General features: G+C 44.1%; 1 protein-coding gene across 5 annotated transcripts in view; it reads right to left on the minus strand.

Annotated features, from left to right (window-relative positions):
* The window catches only part of LOC134351118 (serine/threonine-protein phosphatase 2B catalytic subunit gamma isoform-like), a 94,606-nt gene that overhangs the window by 52,278 nt on the left and 29,410 nt on the right, over positions 1 to 12,918 (minus strand). For 4 of the 5 annotated variants that reach the window (XM_063057213.1, XM_063057211.1, XM_063057209.1 and 1 more), the window contains 4 exons: positions 11,240 to 11,317; positions 8,098 to 8,192; positions 4,191 to 4,316; positions 2,631 to 2,702 (listed from right to left, as the gene is read on the minus strand). In XM_063057213.1, coding sequence (XP_062913283.1) covers positions 2,631 to 2,702; positions 4,191 to 4,316; positions 8,098 to 8,192; positions 11,240 to 11,317 — 371 coding nt within the window. The remainder of the gene's footprint in view (positions 1 to 2,630; positions 2,703 to 4,190; positions 4,317 to 8,097; positions 8,193 to 11,239; positions 11,318 to 12,918) is intronic. The other variant, XM_063057210.1, reaches the window with a different exon arrangement.

Here is a 12,918-nt window from a genome sequence, read left to right on the forward strand (position 1 = left end):
TATATTTTTCCTTTTCACATACCGAAAGAAGCTTTTACTATCCTCCTTTATATTCTTGGCTAGTTTACCTTTGTACCTCATTTTTTCTCCACGTATTGCCTTTTTAGTTATCTTCTGTTGCTCTTTAAAAGTTTCCCAATCCTCCGGCTTCCCACTCGTCTTTGCTATGTTATACTTCTTCTCTTTTATTTTTATACTGTCCATTATTTCCCTTGTCAGCGACGGCCTCCCCTTTCTCCCCTTAGGATCTTTCTTCCTCTTTGGAATGAACTGATCCTGCACCTTCCGCATTATTCCCAGAAATACTTGCCATTGCTGTTCCACTGTCATCCCTGTTAGGGTATTGTTCCATTGAACTTTGGCCAGCTCCTCCCTCATAGCACCATAGTTCCCTTTGTTCAACTGTAATACTGACACTTCTGAGTTTCCCTTCTCCCTCTCAAATTGTCTATAAAACTTATCATATTATGGTCACTACCTCCTAATGACTCCTTTATCTCGAGGTCCCTGATCAAATCCGGTTCATTGCACAACACTAAATCTAGAATTGCGTTCTCTCTGGTAGGCTCCAGTACAAGCTGTTCTAAGACTCCATCTCAGAGGGACTCCACAAACTCCTTTTCTTGGGGTCCAGTTTCTTGTTGTCTGACCCATGAACACTACTTCACTATTTTGCTCTTTTTTACACTATCTATTTGTTTATATTTCTCACTGTCATTTATTGTATATTTATGTAATATACTGTACTGCTGCCACAAAACAACAGATTTCATAATATATGCCAGTGATAATAAATTTCACTCTGTTTCTGTATTAATTTGTTAAAATCGTTTTCTTTCTACGCCGTGATCCAAAAAGTTCAAAATAAATTTATTATCAACATACATACTTTGCACTTACTCTACACTACAGTGAGATTCATTTTGTTGAAAGCTTTTACAAGAAAATAAAAAAAATTCAAAAGAATCTACAAAAACCATAGTTAAAGACTGACAAACAACCAATGTGCAAAAGAATATAAACTGTGCAAATAAATAAATAATGCTGAGAAGGTAAGTTGTGAAGTCCTTGAAAGTGAGTCCACAGTTGAAGGCCATGGACTGATGCTGGTTCAGCATGTTCTATGGGTGAACCAAAGACCCTGGTGGTCGATGACCGAGATTAGCGGGCCCTGTGGACAAAAGCTGTTAAAGCCCTCCGAGGATTGGAGGTCTATGTGAGTTCAAAGTTTAAGGTCTAGTGTTCAAAGTGTTGTGATCAGAGAGCCCCAAGGTCGAAATTGAAGAGTGAAGCCCGAAGATCAAAAATCGAAGTCAGCGAGTTCAAGAATTGAAGCACGATGGTCCTGCATCTGTAAGTGAGTCCACTGGAAGCTGGAGGCCCGGAGGTAACCTGTCTGTGTGTTGAGTGGGTGGGAGGAAGAAAAGAGGTTTGTCTTGCTCTTGTTGGTTTGGTTTGTTGCTGTTGTTCTGCTTTAGTTGCTGTTGATGTTGCTGCTTGTGTTGTCCTTCTGAGCATTCTGGGCATGCTGTGTTGGCACCGGAATCTGTGGCCCCAGCACATCCATGAACTGTGCTGACTGTTGATGCAAATGACACATTTCACTGTATGTTTCCATGCATATGTGACAAATTAATCTGAATCTGTTCAACGTTCAAAGTAAATTTTATTATCAAAGTACATATATGTCATCACATACAACACTGAGATTCATTTTCTTGTGGGCATACTCAACAAACTATAGAATATTAACTATAACAGAATCCGTGAAAGACTGACCAACTAAGGCGTTCAACCAGACTGCAGAAGACAACCAACTTCTTCTTCTTCTTGCACCCTTAACTCCTGATGAAGTCGTCGGGGTGCCATCATGTCAAGTTTTTTTGGTGTGTTCATCATGCGGCGTGTCTTGGGCATCTAAAACCTGGCGGAGCCCATCCCTCTCCAGGTCTGACCACAGCTCGCCTTGGTCGTGAACATGTGGCCGTGATAGTTCATCTGAGAACCTTTCCGTCCCGGCCGGTGACTTCATCATGGAAATCATTCGCCCAGTGGTGCCGTGTTAACACCACCCCCTCATGTGGTTTAGCCCACCAGCTGAAACGGTTTACCGGGCTATGGCGCTTGGAGCCAACACGTGAAAGATTTAGGAGATGGATGAGGATCGGTGATGCCCATCCACCCTATCTGGTAGGGAGCAGCATGCCAGACATCAAGGGTACTACATCTAGAGCCCCCTACTGTCCAACTAAAGCATTCAACCAGACTGCAGAAGACCACCAACTGTGCAAATGCAAAAATAAGAAACAATAGTAATAAATAAATAAACAATAAATATTGATAATATGTGATGAATAGTCATTAAAAGTGAGACCTTAGATTGTGGGAACATTTCAATGATAGGGCAAGTGAAGTTGAGTGAATTTATTCCCTTTGGTTCAAGAGCCTGATGGCTGAGGGTGATACTGTTCTTGAACTTAGTGTTGTGAGTCCTGAGGCTCCTGTTCCTTCTTCCTAGTGGCAGTAGTGAGAAGAGAGTATGTCTTCAGTGGTGGGGGGGGGGGGGTCCCTGATCATCTTGTGTCCTGCAATCTGCGTTCATGTACTATTTATGTTAAACATGCACTTACCTTCATCCTCTGCCTCGTTCAGCAGCTCATCATCGGAACAGACATTGAGGATACTGACCAACATATCTGTAACTGTGAAAGAAGCCAGATGTAACTCAGCCCAGGGCACAACACCATGTGGAGGTACAGGAGCCTGAAGATACACTCAATGATTTAGGAACAGCTTATTCCCCTCTGCCATCAGATTTCTGAACAGTCTGTGAACACTACTTCACTATTTTGTCCTTGTTGCACTACTTTTCCAATATATATTTCATGTTGCAACTTATAGCTCAGGAACAGCTTCTGCACACCCAGCGATTCAGGAACAGCTTCTTTCCCACTGCCATCTGATTTCTGAATGGGCACTGAAACCATGAGCACGACCTCACTACTTTTTTATTTCTGTTTTTGTGCTACTTACTTATTTTAACTATTTGAGAAGACCATAAGACCATAAGACAAAGGAGCAGAAGTCAGCCATTCGGCCCATCGAGTCTGCTCCGCCATTCTCCCATTTAGTTCCACTCCCCCGCCATCTCACCATAACCTTTAATGCCCTGGCTACTCAGATACCTATCAATCTCTGCCTTAAATACACCCAATGACTTGGTCTCCACGGCTGCCTGTGGCAACAAATTCCATAGATTCACCACTCACTGACTAAAAAAATTTCTTTGCATTTCTGTTCTGAAAGGGCGCCCTTCAATCCTTAAGTCATGCCCTCTCGTACTAGACTCCCCCATCATGGGAAACAACTTTGCCACATCCACTCTGTCCATGCCTTTCAACATTCGAAATGTTTCTATGAGGTCTCCCCTCATTCTTCTAAACTCCAAGGAATACAGTCCAAGAGCGGACAAACATTCCTCATATGTTAACCCTCTCATTCCTGGAATCATTCTAGTGATTCTTCTCTGTACCCTCTCCAACGTCAGCACATCCTTTCTTAAATAAGGAGACCAAAACTGCCCACAGTACTCCAAGTGAGGTCTCACCAGCGCCTTATAGAGCCTCAACATCACATCCCTGCTCCTATACTCTGTTCCTCTAGAAATGAATGCCAACATTGCATTCGCCTTCTTCACTACCGACTCAACCTGGAATATATATATATATATATATATATATATAAAACAACCAATTTCATGATATATGTCAGGGATAATAAATCTGATTTTGTTTCTGGTATCAGGCAGACTGAATGAAGCCAGAATCAGAATCAGAATCAGAATTTATGGGTTAGTTCATTGTTGTTCAGAAATCTGATGATGAAGGGGCTTGTGCCTTACCCACAATGTCCACAGCCACAGCACCATTCAGATGTACGCTGCTGTATCATATGCACTGTGGCAAACGGACCACAAGTCACCCTGCCTAACCAAAACCCCTCACAGAGCCCTTCCCCCTACATGAAATCGAACCAACTCCAAAGTCCTCAGAGTGCTTCTTCTCCCTTCATCACCCTCTCACGTGCGTCCCATTTCTGCCTCCTCTCCCAACCCTCAAGGCTTCCTCACACCCATTTCCCCAACTATGAACAAGGAATCAAATCATCTGTAAATGCAAAACATCACTTGCCCTTTTCGCCAACAAACGGCAGAGACCAGGAGAAGACATCCATGAAGTTTGGCAGCCAGTAAGGGTGTGGGGAGTAGTTAAACTGCCGGATATTTATGACATTGTTTTCATATTTCAGTACAGCAGCTGTGGAGATGAAAATGCCCATCAATAATTCAGCGCAGACAAAGTACAGTACTGTCACTGATCACATCATCCTGGAGTGCGACATGAGAGGCTGGAAACCTTAAGGAGTTCACAAAATGCTGGGCAAATTCAGCAGCATCAATGGAGGGCAATAAACAGTTACTACCATCAGGGAGGACGGGTAGGAGCTTGAAGACCCACACTCAATGTTTTGGGAACAGCTTCTTCACCTCTGCAATCAGATTTCTGAACAGTTCATGAATCCATGAACACTACTTAACTATTTTTCTGCTCTTATTGCATATTAATTATATTTTATATATACATAAACATATACAGTGGCATGCAAAGGTTTGGGCACCCCTGGTCAAAATTTATGTTACTGTGAATAGCTAAGCGAGTAAAAGATGAACTGATTTCCAAAAGGCATAAAGTTAAAGGTGACACACTTCTTTAATATTTTAAGCAAGAAAACTTTTTTATTTCCATCTTTTACAGTTTCAGAATAACAAAAAAGGTAAAGGGCCTGAAGCAAAAGCTTGGGCACCCTGCATTGCAGTTTCTAGTAACACTCCCTTTGGCAAATGTCACAGGTTGTAAACGCTTTTTGTAGCCAGCTAAGAGTCTTTCAATTCTTGATTGAGGGATTTTCGCTCATTCTTTCTTGCAAAAGGCTTCAAGTTCCGTGAGATTCTTGGTCCGTCTTGCATGCACTTCTCTTTTGAGGTCTATCCACAGATTCTCGAGGATGTTTAGGTCGGGGGACTGTGAGGGCCATGGCAAAATCTTCAGCTTGCGCCTCTTGAGGTAGTCCATTGTGGATTTTGAGGTGTGTTTAGGATCATTATCCTGTTGTAGAAGCCATCCTCTTTTCATCTTCAGCTTTTTTACAGACGGTGTGATGTTTGCTTCCAGAATTTGCTGGTATTTAATTGAATTCATTCTCCTCTCTACCAGTAAATGTTCCCCGTGATACTGGCTGCAACACAAGCCCAAAGCATGATCGATCCACCCCCGTGCTTAACAGTTAGAGAGAGGTTCTTTTCATGAAATTCTGTACCCTTTTTCTCCAAACATACTTTTGCTCATTGTGGCCAAAAAGTTCTATTCAAAAGGTTCAATAGAACATCTAAACAAGCCTAATGCATTTTGGAAACAAGTCCTGTGGACTGATGAAGTTAAAATAGAACTTTTTAGCCGCAATGAGCAAAGGTATGTTTGGAGAAAAAAGGGTGCAGAATTTCATGAAAAGAACCTCTCTCTAACTGTTAAGCACGGGGGTGGATCGATCATGCTTTGGGCTTGTGTTGCAGCCAGTGTCACGGGGAACATTTCACTGGTAGAGGGAAGAATGAATTCAATTAAATACCAGCAAATTCTGGAAGCAAACATCACACCGTCTGTAGAAAAGCCAAAGATGAAAAGAGGATGGCTTCTACAACAGGATAATGATCCTAAACACACCTCAAAATCCACAATGGACTACCTCAAGAGGCGCAAGCTGAAAGCTTTGCCATGGCCCTCACAGTCCCCCGACCTAAACATCATCGAGAATCTGTGGATAGACTTCAGAAGAGAAGTGCATGCAAGACGGCCCAAGAATCTCACAGAACTGGAAGACTTTTGCAAGGAAGAATGGGCGAAAATCCCCCAATCAAGAATTAAAAGACTCTTAGCTGGCTACAAAAAGCATTTATAAGCTGTGATACTTGCCAAAGGGGGTGTTACTAAGCACTGCCATGCAGGGTGCCCAAACTTTTGCTTCAGGCCCTTTTCTTTTTTTGTTATTTTGAAACTGCAAAAGATGGAAATAAAAAAGTTTTCTTGCTTAAAATATTAAAGAAATGTGTCATCTTTAACTTTATGCCTTTTGGAAATCAATTCATCTTTTACTCGCTTAGCTATTCACAGTAACATAAATTTTGATCAGGGGTGCCCAAACTTTTGCAAGCACTGTATATGTATTGTACTTTTAAATATTGCAATGTACTGTTGCCACAAAACAACTAATTTCACATTTGTCTGTGATAATAAATCTGATTCTGATTCAATCGGCATTTTGAGCCAAGACCTTGATGAGTCCTGATGAAGCGTCTTGGCCCAAAATGTCGACTGTTCATTGCTCTCCACAGATGCCACCTGACCTGCTGAGCTCCTCCAGCATTTTGCTTGTGTTTCTCATCACTTAGTGGACAGCACACACAAACTGACCAACTAGAATCATTGGCAAACTGTTGGAAAACAATAAAGACTAACTCATGCAGAAAAGATGAGCACACACAGAGAGTGCTGGAGAAACTCTAGCTCCCCTCCCCCTCCCCTTTCTTCTATGATTCACTGTCCTCTCCTATCAGATTTCTTAGAAACATAGAAAACCTACAGCACAATACAGGCCCTTCGGCCAACAAAGCTGTGCCGAACCTGAGAAATTATCTGGGGTTACCCATAGCCCTCTATTTTTCTGAGCTCCATGTACCTGTCCAGGAGTCTCTTAAAAGACCCTATCATATCCGCCTCCACCACTGTCGCTGGCAGCCCATTCCACACATTCACCACTCTCTGTGTAAAAAACTTACCCCTGACATCTCCTCTGTACCTACTTCCAAGCACCTTCAAACTGTGCCCTCTCATGCTAGCCATTTCAGTCCTGGGGAAAAAGCCTCTGACTATCCACATGATCAATGCCTCTCATCATCTTATACACCTCTATCAGGTCACCTCTCATCCTCCGTCTCTCCAAGGAAAAGAGGCCAAGTTCACTCAACCTATTCTCATAAGGCATGCTCCCCAATCCAGGCAACATCCTTGTAAATCTCTTCTGCACCCTTTCTATGGTTTCCACATACTACCTGTAGTGAAGCGACCAGAAATGAGCACAGTACTCCAAGTGGAGTCTGACCAGGGTCTGAGAGTTACAATATTACCTCTCGGCTCCTAAACTCAATCCCACGATTGATGAAGGCCAATGCATCGTATGCTTTCTTAATCACAGAGTCAACCTGAGCAGCTGTTTTGAGCGTCCTATGGACTCAGACCACAAGATCCTTCTGATCCTCCACACTGCCAAGAGTTTTACCATTAATACTATATTCTGCCATCATATTAGACCTACCAAAATGAACCACCTCACACTTACCTGGGTTGAACTTCATCTGCCACTTCTTGGCCCAGTTTTGCATCCTATCAACATCCTATTGTAACTTCTGACAGCCCTCCACACTATCCACAACACCCCCAGGCTTTGTGTTATCAGTAAATTTACTAACCCATCATCCAGGTCAAATGCGAAGAGTAAGGTTCCCAGGACAGATTCCTGAGGCACACCACTGGTCACTGACCTTGATGCAGAATATGAGCCGTCTACAACCATTCTTTGCCTTCTGTGGGCAAGCCAGTTCTGGATCCACAAGGCATGGGATCGGGGATCCCATGTCTCCTTACTTTCTCAATAAGCCTTGCACAGGGTACTTTATCAAAGCTCTTCACTTTTTCCACCAATCATGTTTCAGCTTCTTACTTCAATACGCCTCTCCCCTACCCACTCGCCTGGTTTCACCAATCACCTGCCAGCTTGTACTCCTCACCCGCACCCCACTTTCTTATTCTGGCTTTTCCCCCCTTCCTTTTCAGTCCTGATGAAGGGTCTCAGCCTGAAACATTAACTGTTTATTCCTTTCCATAGATGCTGCCTGAATTGCAGAGTTTCTCCAGCATTTTGTGCATGTTGCTCAAGATTTCCAACAGCTGCAGAATTACTTGTGTCTTAAAATGTTAACCTCACCTTTATTATTATAGACGTCCAGATAATTTGGTGCAGAGAATACCGTTATTAATGACGGGAAGCCAGTCGTCTGGTTTTTCTTATACATTCGGCATCTGTGAACATGAGAATGAAAGGTTAATACATGCTTTTAAAATAACCAGAAACAGCACAGGGAGCAAGAGCGTGCGGATGGTACCAGGTAATTGGCTGCAAGATTGAGACTAACAGGGAATAGACAGTAACAGTCACTACATGACGTGCATGAAAAATTATTGCAAACATTATCCACCCTGCAAACCACCTTTTCCAAAAACTCCCTTCTGGAAAGCTCTAGGGCTCTTAAAATAAAAACTTCACACCATTTTAAAAGTTTCTTCCTGCAGGCAGTTAATCTGATTAACCATTCCACTTAGCCCTTGACATGAAATTGCCTCCTTCACTGGACAAAGAATTCTGCAGTGAGCAGTGATCTCCTGCAATGGAATCTTCCAGTCAACAAAGTGCCAGTGAACGATTCCTCGGGTGGCATCTTCCAGATGGTCAAACATCTCAGCTTTTCTATGTCTTCCACTTGTTCTTTTTATCTCAATTTTGATTTAGAAACTGCTGGAGCCTGTGACTTTCAGTCTGTAGTTCAATCGAGTGAGCTAGTGCTCTGCTGTCCCTGAGAAAACTCCTGGAGAGAAATGTGAGCATGAGCTACCATGAGGAGAAGCTCAGAGACGAGACAAGGGGCCGTGATCAACTACATTTTTCTCCAATTAAAGCATTGAGGAAGATTGAAACATCGAGGCAAATGCAGAGAAGAGCGAATGGTTCCCAGAGAGGCCGCTGGTTTATATTGCTGTCCTTAGAGGGGCTGCCGGGATCAAGTCACTACCCTTGGTGAAGCCACTGGGCTCAAATCACTGTCCTCAGAGAGGACACTGGTTCAATTTGCTGCCCTCTGAGGGACCGCTGGTTTGTGTCAGTGCCCTCTGAGGGGCCCCTGGTTCATGTCACTCCCCTCTGAGGGGCCACTGGTTCATGTCACTGCCCTCTGAGGGGCCACTGGTTTGTGTCACTGCCCTCTGAGGGGCCATTGGTTCATGTCACTGCCCTCTGAGGGGCCATTGGTTCATGTCACTGCCCTCTGAGGGGCCACTGGTTTGTGTCACTGCCCTCTGAGGGATCAGTGGTTCATGTCACTGCCCTCTGAGGGATCAGTGGTTCATGTCACTGCCCTCTGAGGGGCCATTGGTTCATGTCACTGCCCTCTGAGGGATCAGTGGTTCATGTCACTGCCCTCTGAGGGGCCGCTGGTTTGTGTCACTGCCCTTGGAGGAGCCACTGGGTCCCAATGCTCTTGAAGATGTTATCCAAATTCTAAGATTTATGAATTGGGCTGTAGTGCAAACTAACTGTAGTTCATATCAGCTTCTTTCAGCTCTATGTTCTTTTGGTGTTCTTGCCCATTCTTTCTTGTTGCCGACATGTGGGCTGGAGGTTTGGGCTTCCATGTTCTTACTGTTGTTTCTCCATTGGGTGATCTGTTAGTTTGTGTGCGAGGTAGGGGTTGGATGGGGGTGGGGTGGGATCGGAGAGCTTTTGTTTCTTTTTCTTTTCGTGTGGGGGGAGGATTGATGTTTTTCTTTCAACTACTTCCAATGTTTTTCTGTATTTTATGGATGCCTGGAGAAGACAAATCCTAGAGTTGCAATCTGCATACATACTTCAATAGTAAAATGAACGTTTGAATTAAAGAACAAGAAGTGACCCTTGCTCAGGAACGATCGGGGAAGGGACTGCAAGCAGGAGGTGAGCTACATCAATAAATCACTCTGGGGATGAACATCACTTCGGCGAGCAGTGAATGCGTTGCAGCACCGAAGTGAGCAGGGAATATGGTGAGTTAACTGAGGTCGCTTACAGGGTGAGTATCAGCCCAACCACCAGAGAGAATGGTCCTACTTGAATCTGAATGTCGCTACTGGATCTTTTACATTCATTGGGTAGCCAGTGGAGCAAAAGATTAATGTGCTATCAGTTGGCACTCCCAACAATGCAGCTGAACGCTCCTGACTGAACTCCTTTAACAATGAAAGACGCAAACACGAGGAAACCTGCAGATGCTGAAAATTCAACCAACACGCAACAAGGTTGCTAACAATGAAAGAACTGTATTGAGCGCCACCTGCTGGGGAAACTAGGAACAGCATTCTTCCAGAGGACAAGAATATAAAAGCAAAATTGAGGCTTTACGTGCTGTTAGTCAGACACTTACTGGAGTTCAGGAGGATGAAGGGGAATCTCATTGAAACCTATACAATATTGAAAGGTTGAGGCAGAGTAGTTTTAGGCCCCTTATCTAAGAAGGATTAGAGAGGGTCCAGAGGGGGTTCATGAGAATTATTTCCAGAATGAAAGGGTTAACATATGAGAAGCGTTTGATGGCTCTGGGTCTGTACTCACCGGAACTTAAAAGAATGAGGGGAATCTCATTGAAACCTATCTGGTATTGAAAGGCCTAGATAGAGGGTGGAGAGGATATTTCCTATAGTGAGTGAGTCTAGGACCAGAGGACACAGCCTCAGAATAGAGGGATGTTCCTTTAGAACGAAGATGAGAAGAAATTTCTTTAGCCAGAGGTGGTGAATCTGTGGAATTTAATGGTGCAGATAGCTGTGGAGGCCAAGTCATTGGGTATATTTAAGTGGAGATTGATAGGTTCCAGATTGGTAAGGGTGTCAAAGGTTACAGGGAGAAAGCAGACAGATGGGGTTGAGAGGGAAAATAAATAAATACTCCTATTTCTCATGGTTTTATGGTCTGTTTGCAATGCAGAAGCTTTCATTCTTCATCTACAGTTGTAACAGGTAGGGGCGTGCAGATCACTTATACAGTGGCTGGAAAGCCCCCACCTTTCCTGCCTACCCAGAATAGGCAGGTAGAGGAGAGAAAAGGGAACTCTCACGGGCTCTCTTTGGACTAATCCTTGCTCCCTGAAGGTCACCACACACTTGATATTGGAGGGGAGGAGGGATGAGGCAAATTCCCAACCTAATTTGCTTCTTGCTTCTTGGCAACTGATCTTGCTCCTTGGCGCCATGGACAGCAAATATAAGCAAGAAATAAATAAAACATACAAACTCCTACCTTCTACAGAGAAAGTATGGCTTACCCGGAGTCCTGGGCCTCATGCGCACGGATCACTGCTAACAAGTTGTTGTGTTGCAAAAACTTGCAAACAGCGGCGTAACTGTGAAGGAGATACAAGTGGTGTCAGGGCACGAGAACAAGTGGTATCAGGGCATGAGGACAGAGGGCAAGTGGTGTCAGGGCACGAGGCCAAAGGGCAGACCTGCCATCCCTAATCCCTGTACAGGACAAGTCCTGCCAGCCCTAAAACTTGCAGAGGACAAGACATGTTGTCCCTTATCCTCGATGACGACACATCTTGAATGACACACATATCTGGACTTCATCTGGACATACAGTACTGTGCAAATAGCTTAGGCACATACGTGTAGCTAGGATGCCCAAGACTTTTACACAGTAGTGCAGCAATTTTATGTATTGCACTGTACTGCTGCCACAGAAAAAACAAATTTCATGATATACTGTATGTGAGTGATGATAAACGCAATTCTGATACGGGTCTCTATTGTGGATTGAGAGTGGGAAGTGGACAGGGAGAGGGGACTCATAGTTGCGAAAAGGAGAAGAGAGAGCGGAGGGAGCGGGAAGCACGAGAGAGATATTCTGAAATGATCAATGAAATGACCTTACTTGGTGTCTAGGGCTGAGTGTATCTGTACCCGCGCCACCCCTCGGCCCTGGCACTCCTTCTCTGCCACCTCTCACCATTCCCAACACCGTTTGTTCCCGCCAGATTTACAAACTCGCTTTCCACTCCACGTTCACAAATACAGTGCTGGGGAAAAGTCTTTGGCACCCTAGCTATACATAGAGTACGTGCATGAGACTTTTGCACCGTATTGTATATTTGGACAACAGCTGGGACGGCAATACTGTTTGGGCTTGTTAGTTATGAATGTGACAGGTAGGGTGGGCAAGGAATAAGTCAGCTCAGCGAAACAGCAACAGTCTGCTGTATAATGTTACTAAGGCTCAACAAGGCGGCCTGGTGCTGACAGAATGTTACCCCAGCCCCATCCCCATCCCCTTTCTAATCATAGACCAGCGATCCCCAACCACCGGGCCGCACAGCATGTGCTACCGGGCCGCGAGGAAACGACATGATTTGGTGATATGAGTCAGCTGCACCCTTCCTCATTCCCTGTCATGCCCACTGTTGAACTTGAACGCACGCAAGGTCATCAGTGACCCAAGACGCGCAAAGGAATGGGTCCGTGACCCATTTGTGAATGTCCCCGGTGAATCATCCATGTCAGTGCGGGAAAAAGATCAACTCCTTGAGCTTGCAAATGACGATTGGCTGAAAAGTATGTTTGACATAACATCTCCGCCGGCATTCTGGATCAAAGTCAAGGATAAATATCCTGAGATAGCCACGAAAGCACTGAAAAGGTTGCTTTCATTTCCAACATCATATCGCTCCAAAGCGGAGTTTTCTGCAATGAATGCAACGAAAACTAAACTGCAGAATAGACTGGACATAAGGAACCCCCTTTGAGTATCACTGTCTCTCATCACCCCTCGATGGGACTGTCTTATTGCAGGAAGACAAGCCCAGGGCTCCCACTGATTCAGCGATATTGGTGTGTTGTAATGATTTTATATGTTCATACGAGGAAAATATGCGCTATGTGTTTAATATCTAAATGTTACTTAAAATGTTATGATGCTATTGACTTATAAGTGACTTATAATTCAGTG

This window comes from Mobula hypostoma, chromosome 8, assembly GCF_963921235.1.
Source record: "Mobula hypostoma chromosome 8, sMobHyp1.1, whole genome shotgun sequence".
In the NCBI taxonomy this organism is placed as follows: domain Eukaryota; kingdom Metazoa; phylum Chordata; class Chondrichthyes; order Myliobatiformes; family Myliobatidae; genus Mobula; species Mobula hypostoma.